This window comes from Juglans regia, chromosome 14 (assembly GCF_001411555.2).
Source record: "Juglans regia cultivar Chandler chromosome 14, Walnut 2.0, whole genome shotgun sequence".
In the NCBI taxonomy this organism is placed as follows: domain Eukaryota; kingdom Viridiplantae; phylum Streptophyta; class Magnoliopsida; order Fagales; family Juglandaceae; genus Juglans; species Juglans regia.
Genome location: NC_049914.1, coordinates 14,547,531 through 14,572,846, shown reverse-complemented (window position 1 = coordinate 14,572,846; position 25,316 = coordinate 14,547,531). Strand labels below are relative to the sequence as shown.

Below are 25,316 nucleotides of genomic sequence, written 5' to 3'. Positions count from 1 at the left end.
AAGGTAATGTGGAATGAAATGTGATGAAAACGTTCTTTCCAAAAATAAGTGTTACAAAAATCCACAATTCCCCACCCTCGCCGAAAATATGAGTAATTTTCTTAACTCAACAAAAAAAAATGATCAAGCTTAGATCCTTTCGACTTTTAATAAAATTCACGTTTGCACAAAATAGTCACTCAGCCTTTCTCAAAAACGAATGAACTCGATCTAAGGACGACAAATCAGAATTAAGGCTGCAACCTATATTACATCTACCCAAGTGTGATGTAACAACTGCTTTGCGCCATAATTCATTTATAACACCATTCTCAGCAAGTCAATAAATTGCGAGATAATTATTTTCATCATATAACTCATACGATTGCGATTTCGAAAAAAAAATTTAATTGAAAAATATATTTTCATAAAAAAGGTTTTGAATCGCATTTATATGATGAAACAACATATTTATTATCAAAGTCCTTAGTGTGCATGTATAGAAACTTTCACATAGAAAATGCTCATATTGCCTTTTCTCTTTGACTCTACTAAACCAATGAGAGGGATCTCATTAGCGAGAAAATTTTCAATTTCTCAAACTTCACAACCATCATCCTATGCCTCTATGGCATATTTTAGTATATCATTTCCCCACCCGAGAAATAATACCACTGAGTCAATAAGTGACCATCCAACTTTCAAACTTCTAGGAATTCCCACTAACACCACTACTTTCAATAAGTCTTAAATCAAATTAGGTATAGACTTCACAAATATCGCATTAAAAGCGCTAATAAAAACATCTTTTTGTGCAACAAATGCAGTAAGTGACGTTTTAGCTGCTAACTAGTGATATATCCTTATTTCTTGCATACTTAATATTTTTCATTTTCTTCAATCCACTATAGGAGAGAAAAAGAAAAAACTTTGCGAGAAATTATCTTAACCTAAAACCTATCTTGCATCAGTGTCACCACGAGCAAAATTTTTAGTTTAGGTTTATATAAGTCATACCTAATTATTCAGACTTTTGCCACAGTTGTCATGCAAACCTCCAAGGTGCTTGGTATTACTCTCAAGGGGTGCTCCAAAGTTTATATATTTGCAAGAACCTATCTATTCTCGCTAAGAGAAATAAAACTTGAGCAAGATTACCAATGCTAATACCACATAAAGGTGCACTGATAAAATCTTTAAAAAAAATGAATATGCCAATCAAGAATGTCCTCAACACGCTTGCACACTCAGATTTTAATATCCTTACTCGCCAGACATACTAGCAAGTTTTAGAGAGTATGTTCTTATCTGTGAGTAATCTAAATTGTTTTAAGATTATAATGCTCAACCTCAAAATATAGGAGCAATTAATCTTTGCGTTACAAAAATAACGCGCAATTTCTTCTATTACCCACAAGATTCTTAAAGGCAAAATAGTGATTTAGCTTTATATAATAGTTGATCCCATCAACTTCTATAAAAATTGTATCTTTGCCTTGACATTGTCAATTGTATCTGAACTTTCAATCTCGAGAGTGATGGTTTTACCAGTCGAAGTCTTCACAAAACTCTACATTCCGCCACGCAAACGGAATACCTTGGTGCCGGTCTGGTGCTTAGCCTTCACGTTATCAATAGTATCAGAACTCTCAACCTCCAAAGTAATGGTTTTTCACATCAAGGTCTTAACGAAAATCTGCATTCCACCACGCAGCCTAAGCACCAAGTGCAAGGTGGACTGAACTCCTTCTGAACGACAGTAAAAGTGAGGAAGAGGAGGATGGTGGTGGGTCAAGGAAGCAGAGGAGAGTTTCAGAAGAAAATAAGAAAAACCTACTTCATGTGTTCCAGAAACAGAAGAAAGAGATGAAGGGTCGGAAGCCCAAGCCCAAGGATAATAAGAAAGAGAAATATGGGAAGGTAAAAGAGACCAAGAAGTCCCAGCAACCCACGATCTTAAAATTAAAAGGGGATAATTTTGACGCGTACTCAGACGCAGGGTGGTCGAGAGAATTGGGGCCTTCGACATAGATTTTGGACAAAAGGTTATTATGGGAAGGGTCTGGGCATGACTACGCGCTGTTTGTGAAGGAATTGGGGGTTCTGAGAAAGGAGGCCTTTGATGGCCACATGGCGATTGGTTAAGCTTTGTACGAGCACCACCTATTTATGGAGGTTTTGGTTAGTTTCATGAGGGCTTGTGATTTGCAACCCGTTGATGCGAGCCCACATTTTAGAACTGGAAACTGCTGTTACGTACTTGGCAAGTACAAGGAGGCCAAGGAGGCAGCTGAAGCGGGTGGGAACCAGTGGGGCCTATTTGCTTCCACGGATTCAAGTGAATCTCGGCATTGCGCTAGAAGTCGAAGGTATGGTTCAAAGTGCTTGTGAGTATTACAGGAAAGTTGCAATTCTTTGTCCTATGCATTTTAGAGCTTTGAAACTTTTGGATAGTGCTTTGTTTAAATCTGGGGGATATAGGGCAGTCGTGAAGGCCTTAGAAGAGGCTATGTTTACGAAACCAGATTACGCCGATGCATATTGTGATTTGGATTTGCCTTTGCACGCTATTTGTGAGGATGAGAGGGCATGATGCAATATCCCATTTGACACAACTACAAAAGAAAAAGGTAAAGTCTAATGGGGGAGCAGGCATTTATAACTGTGGAATCCTCAAAATATAAGTTGGGAGAACACTATGTTGAGACCATACTTGGCCATTGATCTTCAAATTAGGGCTTTCTCGAGGATTACTAGGTTGGGTCATTGTCATACCTTATGATGAAAGAAAATGCTTGATGGTGACCTAGTAGTGGCATTCCTGAGAAAAATCCATTCGCAGGCCTAAATTGAAAGTTCTTCTCCGTTTACAAGGTACGTCTGGGTAATGAGAAGTGTTGAGAATGTTTGTAAATAGTAGTGAAAAAATAATGAAAAAGTAATAATAAAATATTGAATAATAGTAAAAAGTAGGTGAAAAGTAATGAATAGTAAAAAAGTAAGTAAAAAGTAATAATAAAGTAAAGAATCAGGTACTCTCACTTGCCAAACATACCGTTTTCTAAAGCCCGAGACCTTCCAAGGGGCCATCAAAGCCATAAACGAGAGGATACTCATTGTTTTGGAAGAAACAAGATCAGGCAGGGTGGATTTGGGCACGTTTTTGTGTAGTCATGGCCCCAATTTGTGGTGGCCCTCCAGATAAGCGTAAATGTGTAGCTTTTAGATGCACTTTTGTGGCGTCCTATGGATGAAGGCATTTCACAAATTACAAAGGTTGATGCTACAAGATACATCAAATTGTTGAGGGCTATTTATGTCCCTTCTCATGGGGTTAGTGAGATGTTGGAAGTCCATGGAGAAATGGATGCCTCAAATTCGTTGGTGTCTTGAACTGAGTTTCTTGTAATGCATGATGATCCTGACTAGGGTTTGGGTATCATGCCCACTCTGTTGAAGCTTGAAACCAGGGATAGGAACTGACATGGCCGACATGTTTGTTCAGTTTGCCACTATCCAATTATTGTGCCCCGCTTCAAGGAGATGATCTTAATGAATTTTATCAGTAGAGACAAAGTTGTGTCGTATTTTGCACCATGTGTTTGGTTTGGAGCTGGTAGCAATGAAGTGATGTATATGTATATAATGTTGATGAGAACCCAAGATTCTTTGACTAGAAGGTGGAATGAGTCAACGAGTTATTGATTCTATGATCGGGAAGGGGAGCCACGTCCTGGCACCAAACTGAAAGAGGCATGGGGAGTTGTTGATGCTACGACAAATTCCAGTATACGCATTTTGCACACAAGTTAAACAGTTTTGACATTGCTCCCAATAAGGTATAGGCATCAGATTCTCATTTGCATTATGATAGAAATGCACTCGAGAAAGGGTGATCCATCCCAAGCTGGTTTTGGAAAGAGCAGACTGGATTAGAGGCACAAGAGTGAAGAGAAATAGAGAAGAGAGGGTTATTGTTGCTAATCTCTTTACAGTTTGGCTTCTTGCTCCAACCCTATCTTTCCTTTCATATGCTGATAAGATGAATGTGTTTGACAACATGGACACTTTGCAAGGTCCCTATAGCTACATCCCCAATTGATAATGCAAGAATAGTGTCGAGAAGGACTGGAATCTCAGTCATAGAGTTGCATCAATGCTCTCAACCTTGAAGGCAAGGTCCTTTGAAGGGGAAAACCATGTAACAAGCCCAATTAACTTGGGCTCAACCCAAATCCATGGGCCGCATTTCTCCTTTTACTTTTACTTCTTTTACCCTTGCGTTTTGGCTATAGATTACTCTATTGGAACTTTGGTTGTAACAGTTAGTGGCCTCACCCTCAAAGTGAGATTATTCTTTCAACCCTTTGGGGTGTGTTACACCTGCATAGTTGCCGCCCCCCCTCCCCCTTTCTTCTCTCTGTTTTTCTTTTTCACTAACAAAAGAACAAAGGGCAAGAACATGCCACACAACAGTAGCAAAATTCTCTCAGATCTAAAATATATGGCGTCGCATCCAAATATGTAAGAAACAAAGCTTGAGGGAAAAAATATGGGCCAGGTACAGAATATGTCAAATACAAAATTTTAATTACAAAAGTAGTTGTTCTGAAAGAATTCCAATAATTCTCAACTCCTTGTCTCTACAATGTGATATTCTCCCTAAAAAAATGGTGAAAAAATACTTCTTTTCACTGAGAGAAGTATTACCCTTTTATCCTCTGTTAATGAGCATGCAATGCTCACCTCTTCATATAAATTGCTTAAGAAACCTACCATTACCGTCTGGAAACTTGGCTAAAAATAAATCTAATCCAAAAAATCCACCCTATGAAGATATCCATAGATGTTTGCTGTAACCTCTAATGATGGATCAACTATATCAACATAAAAAAATGGGAAAAAAAAAGGTGCTTAGAGAAAGCACATGACAAAAATAATGGAAATTTTTAGGCAATATTCATCGGAGCCAATTTATGTACATATACCTTGGGCAGATTGGAGGTGTGCACTTACAGACACAGAAGGCTATAGAAAACCAGTGGTATGAAAGCATTGTCAAGTTGTGCTGTGTAGGCTTCCAACATGCCGCTCACGGTCACAGCTAGTATAAGAGAGAACCAATGCTGAAAATTTTGGCATAAAGACATCAACAAATGCATAAATTACCCAAACAAGAAAAGAAATAAATATCAAATAATATCTTCACAAGAAGATGCTGGGGAGGGGAAGGGGGATTTCAAAGAGGGTATACGCACACAAACAACTCCTTGTAAAGCATGGTGGCAAGAAACACGTAATGAAAAAAATTCATGTTGTGTGCTCATATAGAAGCCATAGAGCCATGAGAGAGAAAGAGAGAGAGACCTGGCTAAGAATATATCCAGTGGATGCTAGAAGTGGAAGCAGAACTGAACAAGCAGCCAGGACAGACGTTATACCCGCTGCAGTCCCTTCAATGGTTTTCTCTAGCAAGTGGAAAGAGCACACATGTAATTTAAGCACATTAACAGAAGCCCTATAATGCCCGAAAAAGCAAAAGTAGATTTTAGGGATTTTTTTTTGGAGGAGGGGCAGGGGGTTTTGGGTGCAGGGGGAGGGGGAGGGAATACTTACTGCCAGTTTTGCTCCACCTGAGAACACCGTACTTGTGGCCAACCATTGATGCCTGGAGCATTAAAAGAAGATTACTATTCTCATTATGATGTAGAACTAGCCATGACCAACTTAAAGAAGATTACTATTCTCATTATGATGTAGAACTACCATGACCAACTTAAAAAGGGAAAATTTTGACTGCTCTTCAAATTGCATCTTTAGTAAACCTCACCATTTAATGGTTTCTTGTTATCTTTAAATTATACTTTCTGCCACATACATCTATACTTTCACCAAAGTTATTTTTCCCATCATTTCTCGGATATGCAAACCAAACCACTTGGCATGGTGCCAAAACAAGTGTTTCCTATTTTAACTTTTGGGGAAATAATCATTCTGCTCTACCCAGATGGCAAAATAACCACAAGCAGATGGCCATAAGGAACAATGTTGTCGGTTATTTAACCATTATCAGTGTTACTGTTACGAATGATGGCTAGAATACTAAAATAGAATGATAGCTAAACTATGAATGCCAAGATGAACTTCAACCTCTACACCTTAGACTTGCTGTCTAGCTCTAAGTGCACTCCTGAATCCCACAATATTCACCTTCAAAATTGCTGTTCAGAAGGAGGTAGTGCAATAGCTTGGCTGCATTGTTTAATCTACGGCTACAAATAAACAAGACCACTCAGCAAGCCGCAAACTCAAGATTGGCACAAGTCCTTTATTCAATGAGCCATTCATTAACAAAAAGTCATAATTGATTATTAAATGATACAATGCGTATAAAGCTCAGCTCCACCGGGGAATACTTTTTAAAGGAACGGGAGCTAAAGAACTGAACATGTTTTCCAAGATCATCCCATGGCTATTGATACAAAGGCTGGCCAAGTCTCTATATTCCTTTGGTCAAGTTTAATTGTGTCAATTCAAGTTCATGAACTCGACTTCTCAAGATACCAAATGGGCTATGCATCAATGGAATCTCAAAAAAGAAAAGATTACATTTATACTAAAAGGCCCGTCTACCTTTCTAAGACAACAGATATCGAATTCCTCTACTCCCTTTGTTTGGAAACAACTCTGGAAGAGTATCTACTCCAATGATATTTGGTCTCGAGTAGAGCTGGGGTGTCATTTCATAGATCTACTTTCATGCTAGATAGAGAAGAATCCGAGCGTTCCCATCAGTCCAACAATGTTCCAAAAAAGAAAAGAGATCTTGTGGGAACAAAGTAGTGCTCAATCAGTTCCATTCGCGGTTCTAGGTTGGGGCGCAAATAAAAAGACGATGTCCTAGCAATGGATGAAAGGGACATAACACTTCCTATTTCTTAACTCAAACAAGCGAGTGAAAGGAGACCAAAAAGTTTATAAGCATTTCGAGTCCTACGACCTTTTCGATGTGAAAACAGCCTTTCTCAACAGAAAGAGTCTGACAACTCAGACACCGAACAAATTCCATAGTGGAACTCTGCTGGGACAGCAGATATTTTTCTTGCAATTCGTGTTGAATGCTATAGGCAGAAAATTGCTTCAAGTTCATCCTCTCCTCTCTACTTCACCACAGCCCACTTGGTAGTGATTTCGAACATCGCAGGCCAAGGCTAGGTACAAGCAGGCAGCTAGCACCTAGCAAAACAGCAAGGAGAAAGCTAAAAACACAAAGGGAAATTAAGGCTTGGTTGAGCAGGTTCAATAAAGACCTATTTTAACCCATTGTAGGGATTGTTGTCTTTGGTTCTAGCAAACCCTTCTGAATGAGAGGGGCTCACTTGGTTTTACATGGTGAATTGAAATTTCGTAAATAACATTACTGAGATACTGAATATATGCACCAACCTATATGATATCGGTAATTTTTATAAATGTAATTGTCAATGATTCTGAGGTCCAATTTCTAATTTATGCGATTACATGGATTAGGAAAATGCCTTTCTTGATCAGGGAGTATATACAGCTATGGCTATTTTAATCCGATCAGTTCATAAAACCAGATTCTAAAACAGTGGGACCTTGCGGCTCGAGCCGAATTTCACGAAGTCAGGCTAGAAGGTTGTGGCGACTGCTGTAGTGTGATGCCCTTTGTAAAGAAGGACCCGACACTAGTCTTTGAGGGACCAAGATTGCTCTGCCACTAAACAGGATCCATTGGGTAAGCAAGAAAGCAATTGACACAATCTCACCGTTCAAAAAAGTTTGTTATTTCTTCATCACTTAGGATCAGTTAAATGGAAATCAAGTTGGCTGACATTCCCAAGGCAAAGAAACTGAGACTCGAGGGATCAGATTGCAAGGCGATGGTGGACAAGAGTAGAATGATGAAGTTCATGGATGTGAAAGCAAAGGTCAAGAATATCTTTACCAAATTGCCTAATTGCGACCCAGGATCTCACTATCTTTCTATTGCCCATAAGATGTACAATGCAATTTCGATCCGAACTAAGGCAATCTTTCCAGATTCAATATCCAAGAGTTCCACTTACAATTGGATTAAAAACTCAGTTTAGCTGAAACATGTGTGGCTTATCTTGACTTTTTTCCCCTTTAAGCTCTCCGAGGATCAAAAGGAAGTAAAGTTCCCACTGATGATAGGAAGAGAAGGGTCCTACCTATACAAGGGTTCAAGTATACTCATCATAAACTTGGCCGTGACTAAAAAAACAAGTAAGCGTAATTCCGCCTAAACAATGAAGTCCAAAAAATGGAAAGAAGGAAACTGCTAGAGAATTTCACCCATCAATCTTCATCCCGGCTAGCTTCAGTATATGGTGGACTCAGTGAGAAAGACACCTTAGGATAGTTAGAGATATAGAGCTCCTCTATAGAAAGCGTCTTGTCTGAGCATATGTAGCTATAGATATCTCCATTTTTGGTGAGCCTAGTGATAGGAGACTATACAAATAGATTCGGAAAGCCTTTAGGAGTTCTTCAAGCACTATAATCCCCTATAAACGAGCAGCTAAAGTGAAAGTAATCTATCTAATAAGAGAAAAAGGTACATGCCGACCAAAGACCGGATGTCCCTATTCTTGATTCGCACTGCCTCCTCATCTTGGTGAATGTGTTGCTCAGGGAGCTCTTCGCCTTGTAAGAGTGGGGGGTACGAAACTCAAGGAGGCAAGCAAAGGAAGGGAGGCAATATACAAAAATGGACCATCACGTATGGGTGAACTATTTGTTCAAGACTACTCACAAGCCACTCAAGATTGGCTCGATCATGCTCCCTCCTTGAGTTTCGTACCCCCCACTCTTACAAGGCGAAGAGCTCCCCGAGCAACACATTCACCAAGATGAGGAGGCAGTGCGAATCAAGAATAGGGACATCCGGTCTTTGGTCGGATGATCGAGCCAATCTTGAGGCAAGCAAAGGAAGGGAGGCAATATACAAAAATGGACCATCACGTATGGGTGAACTATTTGTTCAAGACTACTCACAAGCCACTCAAGATTGGCTCGATCATGCTCAAGATCGGCACAAGTCCTTTAGTAAATGAGCCTTCATTAACAAGAAGTCATGATTGATTATTAAATGATACAACTAGTATAAAGCTTAGTTCAGCTCAACTCATATAAACTCAAATAACTTTGTATCTATTATTTTTAACTCTACAACAAGAATATCTTTAATATTTAAAACAATGAGGAAATTATATTTCTAATATTATGCGCATTGCTTGAATCCTTATTATAATATGTGTATATAAACACATAAATATACAAAACCCAAAGTTTATTTGTCGAAATTTGTTAGTGAAGTTAGAAAAAATGATATAAATAATCTATTTTCTCAAAATTAAGTAGCTTGAGAAGAAATTTTTTTTTTATAAGTAATAAGAGATTTTATTCCCAAGAATAGGCATAAGCCCAAGTACACAGGACGTATACAAAGGAAATACCTACTACTTTCTAAAAACAAAAGGAAATCTAAAACAAATTCTGGAAATTATCTTCCATTACAAAAGTTTTAGCCCACAAACTCAAAGTACTAAAGGAAGAAAAAAAAAAAAAAAAGAAGAAAAAAAAAGAGACTCACTTGAAAAGTAAGGCATTTGGACACTTTGAGTATCTCATAATTCTATGAATAGTAGTGAAATAGTTTGATTTAAGATGTTTTATTGGGTTTTGGAAACTGAGCGAGAAAAAGTTGAATAAAAATATTATAAAGTTAAAAAATTGTTTGAATATAATCTTTTAATATTATTTTTGTTTTAAAGTTTGAAAATGTTGTATTGATTTTTATGTTTTGTTTTGAAGTTTGTAAAAATTGTAATGATTAGGTAATAATTAGATGAAAAAGTTGAAGATTTGAGGAAGGCTAAAAGGGAGGGCTTTGTGAAGACGTTCTCATAATGGGATGTTTGGGTAGAGGATTTTTTCACGGAATCTAGGGGATGGGGTTGGGGAGGTGTATCGATAGTTTTCCAATTCGGTTGTGTATTTTGGATAGGTTTTCATGGGCTTTTGGGTCATTAGGGGCTTTCTTGTATGGGCTAGGTGTTTTTCTTATATACGTCCAGTGTACTTGGTTACTCTTATTGATATATATCTATATATAATATTATTACTTATAAAAAAAAAAAGTTGAAGATTTGAAATTGGAAAGTGTTTTGTGTTTGAGTGATGTTTGGGAAGAAAATTGTGAGAAGTTTAAAGAAGTTTTGAGAATTTCTCATCTCATCTCATCTCATCTCATTACCCAAACGTACCCTAAATGAGTTATTTGTAAACATAAAATGTAACTCCATGATAGCTTGAGAGTGACTCATGTTCAAATGAAAATTAAATGAACAGAGGTTGACCACTCACTACTCACACAAACTAGACTTGTTTACCCCCCGGGTTTAATCTTTTCAATAAGGGTGAAAATTTATTTCGAAATCATTAAGGTCCTAAAATTCAAAAGAAGAAAATGAAATATATAATCAGAACCACAGCACAATTAACAGGCTCCCAAGCAAATGCATTGATGACAAACGCATTAACACGACTGGAAATCTTTTAAGTTGGAAAAATGGAATTTCCCATATCAATACTCTAAAATGCAACCACAATTCTTAGCTATGATGATTTTTCCTTTGGGGCTTGACTTACTCCTTCCATACTTTATGTCTCCTCAATAGCAAATTTATACACTTATATTGCAAGAAAAGATGTTAACAAGGAAAATAAAAATTTATAGGGAATGCATTGAGATATTTTAATGACACCCATTCATGATTTCCATCAATAATGTCATTTCAGTTAAAACTAAATTGTTGTTTGAGCACTCTACTTCAACAAGTTCCATGAGTTAAACCCACTTCCCTATAAGACAATTTAATATGAAAGTCGAAATATAAAATCACATCACAATGGTAAAGATTAGTGAATCTTTTAAGTAGAAAAAATTTTGCACGCATTTGACCCATCTTCCTCCCTTGGACTGTAGAGCCCTTGAGTTTTGTTAGTGTACAACAATAGGGTGGCGAAGAAACTGATAGTGTATTGGGGAATTTATGGTGGCCTTTTCTTTTAGAATACCATGTAGAAGATGGTTTCTCTTGAGCTTTTGCGGGTGTTTATGAGCCAAATGCCAATAGTAATTGAATGTATTTGTGCGAGCTGGTTGGTCTTTGTAGTTGGTGAGAATTACTATGGTGTATTGGTGAGGATTTCAATGTCACATGATTACCAAGTGAGAGATTGGGTGAAGCTCATATTTGTTTGTCTATGTTGGATTTCTTGGACTTCATCTTTAAGCAGAATCTTCCCTTGCAGGAGGCTCTTTCACGTGGTATACCAGTCCAGGTAATCAGTCTTGGTCTAGAAGTTACAGATTCCACGTGGAATTGCATTTTCCTGATTTTTGTCAAAAGAGACTCTTCATCTCCCCATTATTCTAAATTGAAAAAGTACTCAAAATGGTGGAATGTATTTTATATTTGGAAAATGTGACTAAAAGCACAAGGTTTTGTCAACCGGGTTAGACAATAGTGGTCATTCTATCATTTCCAATAAAATCCAATCTTTATCTTGGCTCAAAAACAGGAGTTGTAAACATGACTTAAAGAGGTGGAATGAGCAACACTTTGGAAATGTGTAGCATCATAAGAAGTCCTTGGAGGAGTTACTTATAAAAAAAAAAAAAAAAAAGTCCTTGGAGGAGTTGTAGGGCTTGAAAGGTGTCAAGGAGAGAGCACTATCTGAAGAAGAGAAGCTACAGAAAAACCATGTGATTATTGATCTTGAAAGGATTACTTAAAGAAAAAAATGTCTTGGAGGTAGAAATCAAGTGCTCTAAGGTTGACAAAGGGAGACAGGTGTACTAACCTCTACAGCTGTAAATTTTCTTTTGCAATTCTCTATTCCTTTGGGCAAAATCTATAGATTTCAATGGGCCAAGTTTCCATATTTTCTTGCATCTTTTTTTTATTTCTCACTAGGTGTTCCTATTGTACAAGTCCTGTGTATTTGGACTACGCCTCTTGTGTTTTCTCAATAAAATCTTCGATTACTTACCATAAAAAAGAATTGGACAAAGCCCGTTGGACCTTGACACTACTTGATAAATATTTAAGAGTCTGAAACCTTTCCAGGGCTCGAATATCAAAATAATGGTACATAATAACACAAACTCACCATTGTATCTCCAATTCCAAGACTCAAAATTCCAGCAAAAGGGGTGAGTGGTCGATCATTGTACCCAGAAGACATCCAAATAGGAAGCGCGCAACCAAGCAAGAGCGAGAAATGGCTGAAAAAATCAGATAACATAAGTTTAAAACGGAGGCAAGGAATTTCTCTGTTCAAACATATGCTTCACACCTTTGAGCTACACAGGCAAGAACATGCCATACCTAACAATAAGAAGATCAGAATCACGATGGTCTGTAAAAGCATTCATAAATTGATGTATAGGTTGTCCCAAAGGCCATATTCTCCATACCTGGCTACAAGAGAATTGTTATGACATACCAACCAAGAAATGAAGCAAGGAACTTAAATCTCTCAACAGTTCTCAAACATGTACAACATGCAAAGATCCAGCTTTTGTAAGTTGTAACCAATGACCAATAGAAGCAAAATAATTTTACTTCACTTCTGAGAACAATTCAAAAAACGACTAGTGCAGCTCACCCAAACTAGTTACGGAAAAACATGGCTCATCACATTTTGTAAAGATACAATATAATTTCCAAAGTAATCTACATTTGACAAAAGCTGACACATTCAATAATTAGCAATAACTTTGAATATAGTAATAGATCTTATTTTTTCACGATTTTCAATATCTTGTGGGATCTTTGCAAAGGCATTTGAGGCTCTGCTGGGATGACACTCATTTCAGGAGGGCTTTTATGCTCACATTCCAATGAAGAGTTCTATTGTCAGAGAAGACTTCATGGCGTCAAAAATCCAGGGCTCTTTGGTTGAAAGAAGGAGATAAGTGCACTAAGTTCTTTCACAAAGTGGCTAATTCATATCGGCGTAACAATGCTACTGAGTCGCTTCAAATAGGCTCTCAGGTGATTTCTTCTCTTCCTGAGCTAGAAAACCATATAGTACACTATTATGAGACCCTTCTCACAGAATCGGCTTCTTGGAGGCCGAAGCTTGATGCCTTGCCTTTTGAGGCAATTGACTCACAGAGTGCGAGTGTTCTGGAGAGACCTTTTGCTGAAGAAGAGATTTACAAGGTCATCTCTAGTATGGCTAAGGATAAAGCACCGGGTTCGGATGGTTTCTCAATGGATTTCTTTCAAACTTGTTAGGACATTGTGAAAGGTGATATAATGCAGGTTTTTAGTGAATTTCACTTTCCAAAAGTTTGAAAAATCCCTTAATGCGACATTCATTGCTCTCATTCCTAAGAAACATGGGGCTTCGTCTATTGAGGACTTTCGTCCAATAAGCCTGGTTAGTAGCGTGTATAAGATTATTGCCAAGGTCCTTGCCAACCAACTTAACCCGGTGTTAAGAGCATATTATTTCCAAGTCTCAGAACGCCTTTATTCGGGGGAGAAAAATTATTGATTTGGTACTCATTGCAAATGAGTGCTTGGACCACAGACTTCGGGAGGGAGGCTCAGGTGTTCTTTGCAAGCTTGACATAGAGAAGGCGTATGAACAAGTGAACTGGGAATTCTTCTTATACATGCTTGAGAGGTGTGGCTTTGGGGTTAGGTGGATTGCATGGATGCGTTATTGTATTTCAACGGCCTAGTTCTCAGTTCTAGTCAACGGCACACTTGCTGGGTTTTTTGATAGTTCACGGGGATTGCAACAGGGAGATTCTCTATCTCCACTTTTATTTGTTATAATTATGAAGGCTCTAAGTAGGATGGCGTAGGCTACTGTTGGGGGAGGGTTTTTAGCTGGTTTTCAGGTGGGCAATGGCTCTGGTGGCCCTACTATCATCTCGCATCTTCTTTTTGCAGATGATACTTTAGTCTTTTGCGAAGTGGATAATAGTCAAATCCAAACTCTACGAGCATTGTTACTTTGCTTTAAAGCAGTGTCAGGGCTCAAGGTGAACCTTGGCGAGTCTAAGATGGTTCATGTGGGTGCGGTTCCTAATATCCTCAGTTTAGCAAGCCTTCTAGATTGTAAGGTGTCTTCTTTCCCTGTGAAATATTTGGGCCTCCCATTGGGAGCAACCTTTAAGAATAGAGCTATTTGAGATGGGGTGGTGGAGAAGATAGAGAAAATGTCGGTTGGTTGGAAACGGGTGTATTTATCAAAAGGGAGTCGTCTCACTCTTATCAAGAGTACTCTCACTAACCTCCCCATATACTTTTTATCTTTGTTTCCTATGCCAGCATGGGTGGTAAACAGAATGGAGAAACGATTTAGGGCTTTCTTATGGGGAGGCATCAGGGAGGAGAAGAAATTTCATCTAGTTAGACGGAAAACAATTTGTGCCTCAGTTGTGAATGGCAGATTGAGAGTGTGTAACTTGAGAACTTTTAATAAAGCTCTATTGGGAAAATGGTTTTGGAGATATTACTTGGAGGAGGGCTATTGTAGAAGGAAATTATTAAAGCTAGATATGGTGTCGCTAGGGGTGGTTGGTGTTCCAACGAAGTGAGAGGGGGGTATGGTGTGGGTTTATGGAAGTTTATAAGGAAGGGGTGGCCATGTTTTGCAAATCAAATCCGTTTGTAGTTGGTGAGGGCAATCGAATAAGTTTTTAGCGAGACATGCGGTGTGGAGATCAGGCTTTGGAAAGGGTTTTTCCGGCTCTATATCGTATTGCAGTTAACAGGGAGGCATCAATGGCGGATGTGCGGTTATTTTCTCATGACTCGTATCAGTGGAACATTCTCTTGGATTTTCATGACTGGGAATTATCTATTGTTGCAGAATTTTTCAGCTCACTATATTCTACAGGGACCCCTATAGTCCAGCGAGATCGTTTGAAGTGGAGGGCTAATAATCACAAGTTATGCACAGTGAAGGCATATTATAATATCTTGACAACACAAGATCATACTCCGTTTCCCTGAAAGAATATTTAGAGATCTCGTGTGCCTTCTAAAGTAGCCTTTTTTATTTGGAGTGCCGCCCTTGAGAAGATCTTGACCACGGACAATTTGAGAAAGAGAGGATGTATAATCATGGATTGGTGTTACATGTGTAAAAAGAATAGAGAATCGGTGGACCATTTCTTACTACATTGTGAGGTAACAAGGGTGTTGTGGGATGAGATCTTTCAAAGGGTTGAGGTTGCTTAGGTTATGCCTATGAGGGTGGTGGATCTATTGGGTTGTTGGAGGAAGATGCAAGGCTGTCATCAAGTGGTAGCGGTGTGGAAGATGATTCCATTGTGCATCATGTGGTGTATTTGGACGGAAAGGAATGCACGCTGCTTTGAAGATAAGGAACGCACATTGGCTGAGTTGAAGAATTTTTTGTTCCACACTTTATTGTCTTGGCTTTCCGCTATTGTATTGCAGGGGGGCAATGTTCATGATTTATTGTCTTTAATTTATCGCATGTAGATTGTATTTAGGCGTTCTTCTGTATACATCTTGTGTACATGAACTATGCCTATTTCATTCATATATATAATATTTATCTCTTATAAAAAAAAAAAAAAAAAAATCTTTAACAAAAATGATACTTTGAAAGCAGATTTTGATTATGGATCAAAAGATTTATGGGCCAACGTCACCATTGCATAATGTTCAAGACATCTACTTCAGGTGGTTGACAAATGTTTCTTGTTCCATCTTCAAGTGCAGTTAGAGATACTATGATCTCTTATGGGCACATTCTCTAAACGAATTCTAAATATTAAATCCAAATGTACTAATTTAGTAACTTAAGATTTATTACAACTCCTAAAGTTGCAATCATAAATTAACATAGTTGTCACAACTCAACTTTTCTCTCTCCAAGCCTGTAGGTATTTCGATGGCAGTCAAACCAGTGGAACACTTGTTCGAGTTCTTGTTGTTTATGCAATATCATAAATGGAAAATTTGTCAATATCAGGAACTTACTCGTATAATTTCTAATGCCAAGAAAACTGCCAAAGCTGCACCAAATGCTAGATCCAGAAACTTTGGCTGAAAAACAGATGTAGTTTCAGCAGTGAAACAGACCATTTCAAGAATGGACTACTACAAAAGATACGTCCATTTTTCTCCTAACTCACCTGGAAGATAAGAGCAGGCAGAAACATCAAAACAGCCATCAGATGATAGTATTTTCGAAGGAGAATTCTTTCAATCTTACTATTCTTTGAAATGTTGTAGAACCGCAGAACAGACACATATATCACACACACCCAGTAGATACATAAAGATAGTCTTTTAAGTGGTTCTGAAAAGACAAATGAGATTACCCTGCCAAAAGAGAAATGACACAAACATAAGAAGGTAATCCAACAAAATATCTAGACAAATCAGAATATGAAGGTGGAAACAAAACTATTGACAGGTACAACTAAGCAAAATAAGGTGGAAACAAAACAATTGACAGCTACAACTAACCAAAATACGTAACATTTTAGATTCAACAGTCTTACACATATGACGAAATTCGACTTCCACACATGCAATAGGATAGGAACATGATAGAGAAAAAAAGCATTCAAGTAATGTCACTGACATATATTGCTAATGGCATGGCTTACTAAAATATTTCTAATTTAATTTCTTTCCTACAACCCCCCCATGGGGTTTCCAGCAGGGAATCAAAGAATTCGACATAGACCATGTGAATTCAGCATTCAAGAATTATAAGTAGAAAAACATAAATGGATAAAATGCTATTTGATACGATGTTTTAAATGAAAAAGAAAGCTCGATGCCATGGAGAATGCCGCACTCCCACACAACATAAGTTCTACAAAAAGAAAACAAAATGTGGAAAACTGCTTCTAACCTCTGCATCAACTAGATTACTACCAAGCAATTGGAATAGTTTCTTGCATTCAATGACCACAGGTGTACAACCTACAGTCTATCCAGAGAATTCATGACGCATTGAGAAGCCACTTATGTCTAGTTGATGGTAAAACAAAAAACAATGACATGATGCTTTTTATCAAATTAACTAAATGAAAGTGGCACACATCAAAATTCTATGATCAAGTATATTTGTATGCTGATACAGATGGAATCGCTTATTGAGGTAGAACATCCAAAAAAAGTGAGCATCCAGGTTGCAATAGTTATGGAAAATAGGTTTCCAAGACCAAGGAAATTAGGGGGAGCAAAAGACTTCTCGTAGCTCCACACACAATACTGATACAGACAGATTTTTCATAGATATCACAGTTTGTTCACTATTTTATTCTGATCTGTAAGTACTAGCCTATGCAAGAATTGACATGCAAACAGGCCTACACAAAAAATTATTCAACACAATTACATGATCTAATCAGTTTATATACTGCAGTACAAACTAATATTCATTCCTATAACTAGTGTTCTAAATGGCTTAAGACTTACTACAATAACAACAATAAAGTGCCAGCTTAAATTTTTTCTCATATACCAAGCAAAAGCATGCAATCCATGTATCAGAAAACAAAAGCCAAACGCATACTCCATCACCCACCCATCTTTATAAAGCTAATGATAGCTACTCAGTATTCTCATTAGCATCAGATCAAATTTGAAAAAAAGCAAAATCTAGAATAAAATACAAGCATCAAATTCACTTGAATGTTGATAGAGAAATATTACCACAACAATGGATGTAAATTAAAAACATTAACGAACTGCATCCATGATGGGATGATCACAACCAAGACAACTCCAAGGAATGAAAAGAATATAAAAGATCGGCCTATCTCGTTGTATGTCCTTGCTTCAGAGTAACCCCTACTTGAGCATTCCCATACTTGAACAACAAACTTAAAGATCACTGGAAAAAGAAGAAGGCCTAGTATCACCCCCTGCATGAAGAGAACAACCTTAGCTATCCACTTACAGCCTTCACAATCATTTTCAACCCTTGGAGAATCATACCTGAATAACTGTAGTAATTTCACTTCTTTTGATTCCATATTGAGCAAAACCCAACTCAGATGAACTTATGTATCCAATCGCCTGCTTGAACAAAGTCATCACGGTAAAATATACATAGAAACCGTTTGTCCTGAGGAATAAAAACTACCTAGAATAGAATTGTACTGACCTTCACGATTGTACATGCCAACATGTCACCAAAATAAAGAACAAGGCCTGTAGTCACCAAAAGTGCTTCCCCTAAAAATAAAGGGGGCAGTAATACCTAGTCAGAGTAGAACATGAAAGCCTGCCTGAACAGATCATCTAATTAAGCCAATGCCACAAGGATTCAACTGCAGCTATCCAAGGCAGATTTAGCGGAAGTGTTTATAGACCAAAGGATGTCAACCATTACTAAAGGAAATTAGGCACTAGTCTGCCGATTTAGTGGAAGCCTGTTATAATTTCTTTGACTGGTGATTTTTATTGCTTGCAATTGACATACTAGAACTTTACAAAACACAAGCACACACACGGGCCATAATCTCTAGTTATACATTATTAGAAATAAGAGGTTGTTTACCACTTCTCAACACCCACAGTAATTTTCTTATTTAGCTTTGTTAGTGAGCTTGTGTCCTATGAAAGAATCCACACCTCACCAAAATTCCTTTTTGTGCCCCGACTTTGTTATTCCTATCTTAATCAACCTTTTCTCCTTTTTGAAATAAAGGAAAAGTACATTGCATTCAACAAGAGGAGAAAAGGTCACCAAAAAAAAAAAAAGTTGCACAACACCTACCAATGGAGGCACAAGACGGAAAAGTATTTAGAAAATGCCGGATCAGTTTCACTGCTGCCAATCCATGACAGAGCACCCACAGCAGATTCAATATCATGATAAATCCTGTGAAAGAATAAATGATGCAGTCTTAGTTGTGTACAAAAGTAGTTACAATCCAAGAGAAACAGTCAGTTCAATTTGTTTCCTCATTTCCTTGTTAAGATAAAAAATCTACAGGAAACTAATCAATTTTCTCATCTTATTCCTATCATAATCACTGCAAGACACTGGAGTCATAAAAATGAAAGTGAGAGAAAAAAGTGATAAGTATGCATGTATAATTTCAAACTCACCGGTATGAGATGTTGTAAGAAGAGAGACACCGCATGCCACAACATATACGAGCATACCACATAAAGTAAATTTATCATCCAAACTACTATGCGAGCCAGGGTGTTGCGTACTGTCAGGGGCATGCAACATAATTATGTAGAGGAATACGAGCACACTCAAGCTGCTGGCAGATGTAGCCCAGTATTGCACAGTCGAGTATTCAAGCTCTATATGGTGAAAATAAAATAATGTCGATTAAAGTCAGAAACCCATGAAATTTGACCATAATATATATATAGATATATAGATATAAATGGCAGGTGGAGCACCAAAGATATAACGTGACAAGCTACAAGTTTTCCAAGTGCAAAACAAGAGGGGAGTAATTTGATGACAGAGCACCATTAATTAGAAATTAGATGCAACAAGTTAATGCTGTGTAAATCCTTTCCACAAAAACATTGCCCCGGGAAATTGACTCCATGATAAGGAGCCACAAACCAAGGGGGAAAAAAGGCCTCACCAGTAATGAACTGTCCTCACCCCATACACTTATAGGCTCAAACTCAATGCCATTCTCTAATATCAGCAAGCCACAAGTCCAGAGTTAATATATGAAAATATCATCACAAATTACAAATATTAAAGATTCTCTTCTATCTCTTGAATTAGGATATTGCAAATGCAAAATGCTTCTATATGTCTTCCATATCGAATATTCTTCACTCAGTTATTTTTCACATGATTGTTGTTGTGTATGACTTTACAATCTTTGGCTCCCAATTCTTCTTTGACCAAAGAAGAAGACTTCTTTTCTTCTTTTTTTAGGAACTAGAGGTGTGGAATGACACCAAGGATAGAAAAGCTGCTTCCAATTCTTCTACACTACTGCAATTTGTGAGCTGCCACCTAGCCTTCTCCAAGCATAGAAACGCTTCACTACTCTCCTAGATTACCCATGCCATTCCAACCTGACTGAAGAAGTGACTCAACTATGCACTTGCGATCTTTTAGTGAAGTAAAAGATAATCAAAAGTCTCCCCCACTCCACTTACACATGCAGCACCAGTCTACCACAACTATATCTCTTTCTCAAATTGGTAAGATTGCTCTTGATCAAAATGACCCTACCTCCTTTGGACAAATACATTCTCTTTCAACTATCAAGGCGACACTCAATCTCCTCAATAATCTCATTCCATATATTTTTTGCCTTAAAAGTGGCCCCAAATGGAAGCCATGGATGATTGGTGGGGACGCCACCTTAAAATTCATAATATCCACCAAGCTTTCCACATTAGCCGCCTGACCAATTGGAACCAATTCTAACTAAGCTAAGTTTATTATTTACCCGGATACCGCTTCAAGACAAAGGAATAGAGCTCTCAAACACCAGAGTTGCTTCGAATCATCCTCACACAACAGATATGTGTCATCCGCATACAAATGCTACAATAAATTTATTGCCAGAGTGTTTCAAGCCCCCACAAAGAAGCCAAAAGTGGAATCCACTATCTTCATCCATAAAGCATCCCTCACTTGTTTATACCGCCACAACCATTGTCCCAAAAGAGCACAGTTGAACAACAATAGATTATGAACCCCCAACCCTCCCTCTGCAATTGGAGCACAAATATTATCCCAATTATCCAAATGGGATTTTTCTTCTTCCCCTAATCCACCCCCAATGAAAGTCTCACAGCAACTTCTCAATGTGCTTGGCAACGCTGGAAGGAATTGGAAAAAGAGACATGAAGTATGAAGATAAAGAGTGCTCTTGATCAAGGTGACTTAGCCTCCTATGGACAAAGACATCTCTTCCAACCGGCTAGGCGACATTCAATGGTTGTGAACTGTAAGATAGCTTCCTTTGAAAGGAAGTGGGTCAAGTGGCATGACTTCCTTACCAACGAAGTATCTAAGGCTTTCACTAGGGTACACTTTTAAGGCAAAAAATACATGGAATGAGATTATTTTCTTTTATAAGTAAACAAGTATTATTGATCAAAGAATGGGCAAAAACTGCCAATTACAAAGTCATATGCCCTATCTAAGTAGGCGCATTAGAAGCTAAGAAATCATGAAGGTCCATGCCATTAAAGTCCATAACAATGGCCCAAGTACAAAGAGTTCTAAAAAAGAAAACTTTTAGCTCCACCATCGATCTCTCTTTATCCTCAAGCGTCCACTCGTTGCGCTCCTGCCACAAGCACCACATAATACAGATAGGAATCATCTTCCAAACCACTTTAATCTGTTGCATGCCTCGAATAGAAGTCCAACACGCCAATGTTTCCACCACGGTCTCCGACATAACCCACGCTAAGTCCGTTCTTTTGAACACCTCGTTCCAAAGAGTCCTAGCTACCTCACAATGTAAAAGAAGATGATTCACCGACTCACCCTCTCTTTTACACATGCAACACCAATCTGTAATGATTACCCTCCTCTTTCTCAGATTATTTATGGTAAGAATCTTGCCTAAGGAGACTGTCCACACAAAAAATGAAACTTTGGGGGGTGCCTTGTGCCGCCAAAGTCTTCTCCAAGGAAATTGTGTATCAGGTTCTTGTGTGAGGGCCTTATGGAATGAGATTATTGAGAAGATTAAATGCCGCCTAGCCGGTTGGAAAAGAATGTATTTTCTCAAAGGCGGTAGGGTCATCTTGATCATGAGCACTCTTTCCAATCTAAAAGAAAGAGAAATACATTTGTAGTAGGCTGGTGCTGCATGTATAAGGCCCAGTTTGGATACACAAAACTATCTCATCTCATCCCATATAATCTCATCTCATCATTACAATTTTCTCAAACTCCCACACAAAATATAATAAACAATTCAACATTTTCAAATCTCAAAATAAAAATTATATTCTAACAATATTTTATTTAACTTTCAACAAAACATTTCATCTCATTTTATCTGAACTGCGTAACCAAACGAGGCCTAAGAGGAGTGGGGAGTCAGTTGATCATCTTTTACTTCATAATGAGATCACAAATGCATTGTGGAGTGACTTCTTCAATCAGGTGGGAATCGTGTGGGTAATGCCTAGAAGAGTAGTGGAGCTTTTCAAGGTGGCAGCCCACAAATTGTAACAATGTGGAAGATGGTCCCTATTGGCCTCGTTTAGTGCATATGATTGGAAGAAGTGATCAAACCTTCAAGGATTACAAAAGGGCGCAAAGGAGCTCAAAAATTTCTTTATTCTCCTCTCTCATGGACTCTATCTATAATAATTACTAAATAAGAAATTGACATATTTCTGATAACATCAATATGTTCTTCTGCCTGTGTGTGTAAAGTTAACACACAAAATTTAGTGCAGTACCTTCAAGTGCGACTTCATGCAATGCGAATGCTCGTGACAGCTGTATCAACTTTGAGAGCATAACCACGGGAAGCGTTACTGCTCCAAGCAGTATTCCTGATGAAGCACCAGGCCTAGAAGAAAACATAGATAATTTAATTTGTGGAAACCAAAATAAAATTGAAAACAAACAGCCATTTACATCACATACTATGAACCCAATATAACTCTCAAGGTAGACTGAACAACCAATATGTCATTATGGCTCATTGTCACTAAATATCAATCTTAATTAGCCCCCTAAAAGGCTGCTACAACGAGGCAGAAGATAAGCCGTATTTCATAAATTCCATATTTATATTATAACCATCATCGTATTGGACCTAGGAACTATTGTTCAGCTTAGCGGAGGGGAGGACTTCCAGTCAAAGTACAGCGAAAGAGGATACTTTCCGGTTCGAAATTCAAACGCTTCTCAGCAACTAAACAGGAGAGTAGAATTCAGACAACAACCTCGATTTTGACCTCCAGAAACATCAGGAAAAACCTCCATCATAATTAAAAGCATAGCTAAGGAATCTATTGGGAAGAAAAGAAACAAAAAAGAGCAAAGAGTAGATAAATTTCGAAGAAACTAGGGTGAAAACAAGAAATACCTGGTCTTGAAAATAGAAAGAGAAGCGGAAGTCTCGGCACGGATCTCGACGACGAATGCGGAGAGGGCGAGGAGGGAGAGAGAGAGGCCGTGAAGGAGAAGAGAGAAGGGGAGAGAGAAAAGAACGCGGGAGATGAATACGAGGACCACCGCCCGCTCACCGTTGAACAACGACGAAGACGCCATTTGAGCATCTACCACAATAATTATCAAAGAAAATTGATAGAAATTAAGAGATTATACGGAGTAAGGGCTTCATCTTCTTTATTGTAAAATTATCATGGGGAATTCGGTTTTTTGATCGTCGGAGGAGAATGGAAGAAGCGAATCAGAAGCGAACGAAGAGGAAGAGTCGGTTGGAATGGTTCCGTTAGGTTGCCAATACTGTGGACCCCAACTCGGTTTTGATGACCGTTGATCGAGTACTGCCATTACGTGATCTTTCGCGTGGTCCCTACGTCCAACACGGCATAATTCGAAGTCACATTTGACGTTTTATGCATCGAACGCGCTAAAACGGAACAACGACCATGACTTCGCTTCACGATTCTTCATTCAGCATTTTCGTGAGAAACACGACAGAACATCCTACATAAATTAAAATATATATATATATATATCTACTTATATATAAAGTGCAAATAGGTTAGGAACAGTATTTTCATCTAATATTTTTTTTTCAATTTTACCCTTGCTTTTTGTCCAAAATTTTGATTTTACCACTGAAATTCTTTTCATTTTGCCCCTCGTTCTCCCGCGCGCGAGCCCCTCCTCCCCTCTCCCCCGTCCGTTTCTTCATGTGCTACAGTGCGCCGCCACACGCCGTCATGCTAGACACCGCCGTTCTCATTCTCTTCTCCTTCGACCGGCGTCCATTTCCTTCCAATCTCAGCCCTCTCGTGTCGCCGTTGACTGCCACGAGCGAATCCAAGCCGGGCCCGTCCGATTCTTCGTCACCTCCAGTGTGCCACCGCACGCTGGCGTGGCTAACACCACCCCACCCATTTTCTTTCCCTCAGTCCTGCGTTCCTCCCCTTCCAATATCAGCTCCTATCGTGCAGCTGTTAACCGCCACGACGAATCCAAGCCGCAGCTCTTTTTTTTTTTATAATTTTTTTTATTTAATTTTTTTTTATAGGAGCGGCTGTGTCTTTATTGTGTTTTATTTCCTTTAATTTTGAATTATGTAAATATTGAATTCAATTGTTACATTTCAGTATAAATCTAATTTTTTCCTTATTAATGATTTTTGTTTAATGATTTATTAAGAAATAAACTTAAATATTTCTTTTTATTTCTGGATAAATTGAATAGTTTATTAATTAACCTGAAATTAATTACACTATTTGAGGTAGATCGATAGTTTTTAATGTACTATAGTTTATTTAATTTTTTTTAAAAGAAAATGATAGGATTACTACTCTCATACTACTCATTTATTACTCTTTTATATTTGATTTTTTTTTAATTTTTTATTTTACTTAATGGTTAAGGAAGTGATTATTAATAAAATTATATATTTTTTTAATTTTTTCGATTAAGGATGTTAAAAAAGTACTTCAAAGAAAATGATAAAAAAAAAAACTTGAAATTACCTATAAGTAGTAATTGGGTAGTAATAGAGTAGTAACCCTATCATTACCTTTTTTAAAATGTAAAGGATGAGACTTTATAAAATATATGATTAAATTATTTAATACTTACCACTGTAGTTTTGAATTTTAAAACTGACACATTATATATTTATTTTGGAAATAACAAATATACAACATGCGCATCCAACTATAATTATTAAGAGTAATAATAGTAGGTTGGTTAGTATAATTACAAATTTTCATAAGGAAATAAATTATAACTTCTTAATAATTTAAAATATAATATGTCATTATTATTATTATTTTATTTAGCCAAGTGTGAAAATGTTAAATAAATTAATGTTTTTCATTGTTATTATTTCTTATAGTGTTTCTGTTTTAATAATATTAAAAAGAGTTATGAAAACTTTTGAAGTAAATTAAGATGATGTGGTTTGCATTCTTAAATTAAGAACTAAACTGCCTTTAAACTAACGCAATAATTTAACATTATTTGTAGTGTTAACTAATATGGTCTAGAATATGTTAATATATATTAGAACATTTTTAATTTTTTCCTTCTCTGAAAATTTAGATAATGTTGGAGAGAGTTAGATGAGATGAAATTTT

The 25,316-nt window shown here is 37.6% G+C and overlaps 1 protein-coding gene and 1 pseudogene across 3 annotated transcripts; one reads left to right on the top strand and one right to left on the bottom strand.

Moving 5' to 3' along the window:
* Positions 1–1,845: 1,845 nt before the first annotated feature.
* Positions 1,846–4,081, top strand: LOC109017662 (annotated as a pseudogene).
* A 469-nt stretch (positions 4,082–4,550) lies between these two features.
* Positions 4,551–23,474, bottom strand: LOC109010582 (dolichol kinase EVAN). Of its 3 annotated transcripts, XM_018991459.2 has the most exons (15): positions 23,114–23,474; positions 22,479–22,591; positions 19,167–19,373; positions 18,832–18,936; positions 18,217–18,287; positions 18,048–18,128; positions 17,763–17,974; positions 16,226–16,415; positions 16,071–16,136; positions 12,423–12,511; positions 12,205–12,319; positions 5,596–5,647; positions 5,347–5,447; positions 4,968–5,105; positions 4,551–4,856 (listed from the first exon to the last, which is right to left on the bottom strand). In XM_018991459.2, the coding sequence occupies exons 1-14, from the start codon at positions 23,296–23,298 to the stop codon at positions 4,992–4,994; spliced, it is 1,701 nt and encodes a 566-aa protein (XP_018847004.2). In that variant the 5' UTR covers positions 23,299–23,474; the 3' UTR covers positions 4,551–4,856; positions 4,968–4,991. The 3 variants fall into 3 exon arrangements, with proteins under 3 accessions (XP_018847004.2, XP_018847002.2, XP_035541321.1); XM_018991457.2 differs by having other exon boundaries at positions 4,551–5,105; XM_035685428.1 differs by lacking the exons at positions 4,551–4,856; positions 4,968–5,105; positions 5,347–5,447; positions 5,596–5,647 and adding an exon at positions 5,654–6,251.
* Between the last annotated feature and the right edge of the window lie 1,842 nt (positions 23,475–25,316).

Excerpts from the sequence above, each read along its gene's own strand:
- LOC109010582 (XM_018991457.2), bottom strand. The coding sequence starts at position 23,298 with ATGGCGTCTTCGTCGTTGTTCAACGGTGAGCGGGCGGTGGTCCTCGTA. Across the intron at positions 17,975-18,047 it reads AAATTACTACAGTTATTCAG|GGGGTGATACTAGGCCTTCT; the intron begins GTATGATTCTCC and ends CTCTTCATGCAG. Across the intron at positions 5,448-5,595 it reads CAGGTGGAGCAAAACTGGCA|AGAAAACCATTGAAGGGACT; the intron begins GTAAGTATTCCC and ends TCCACTTGCTAG.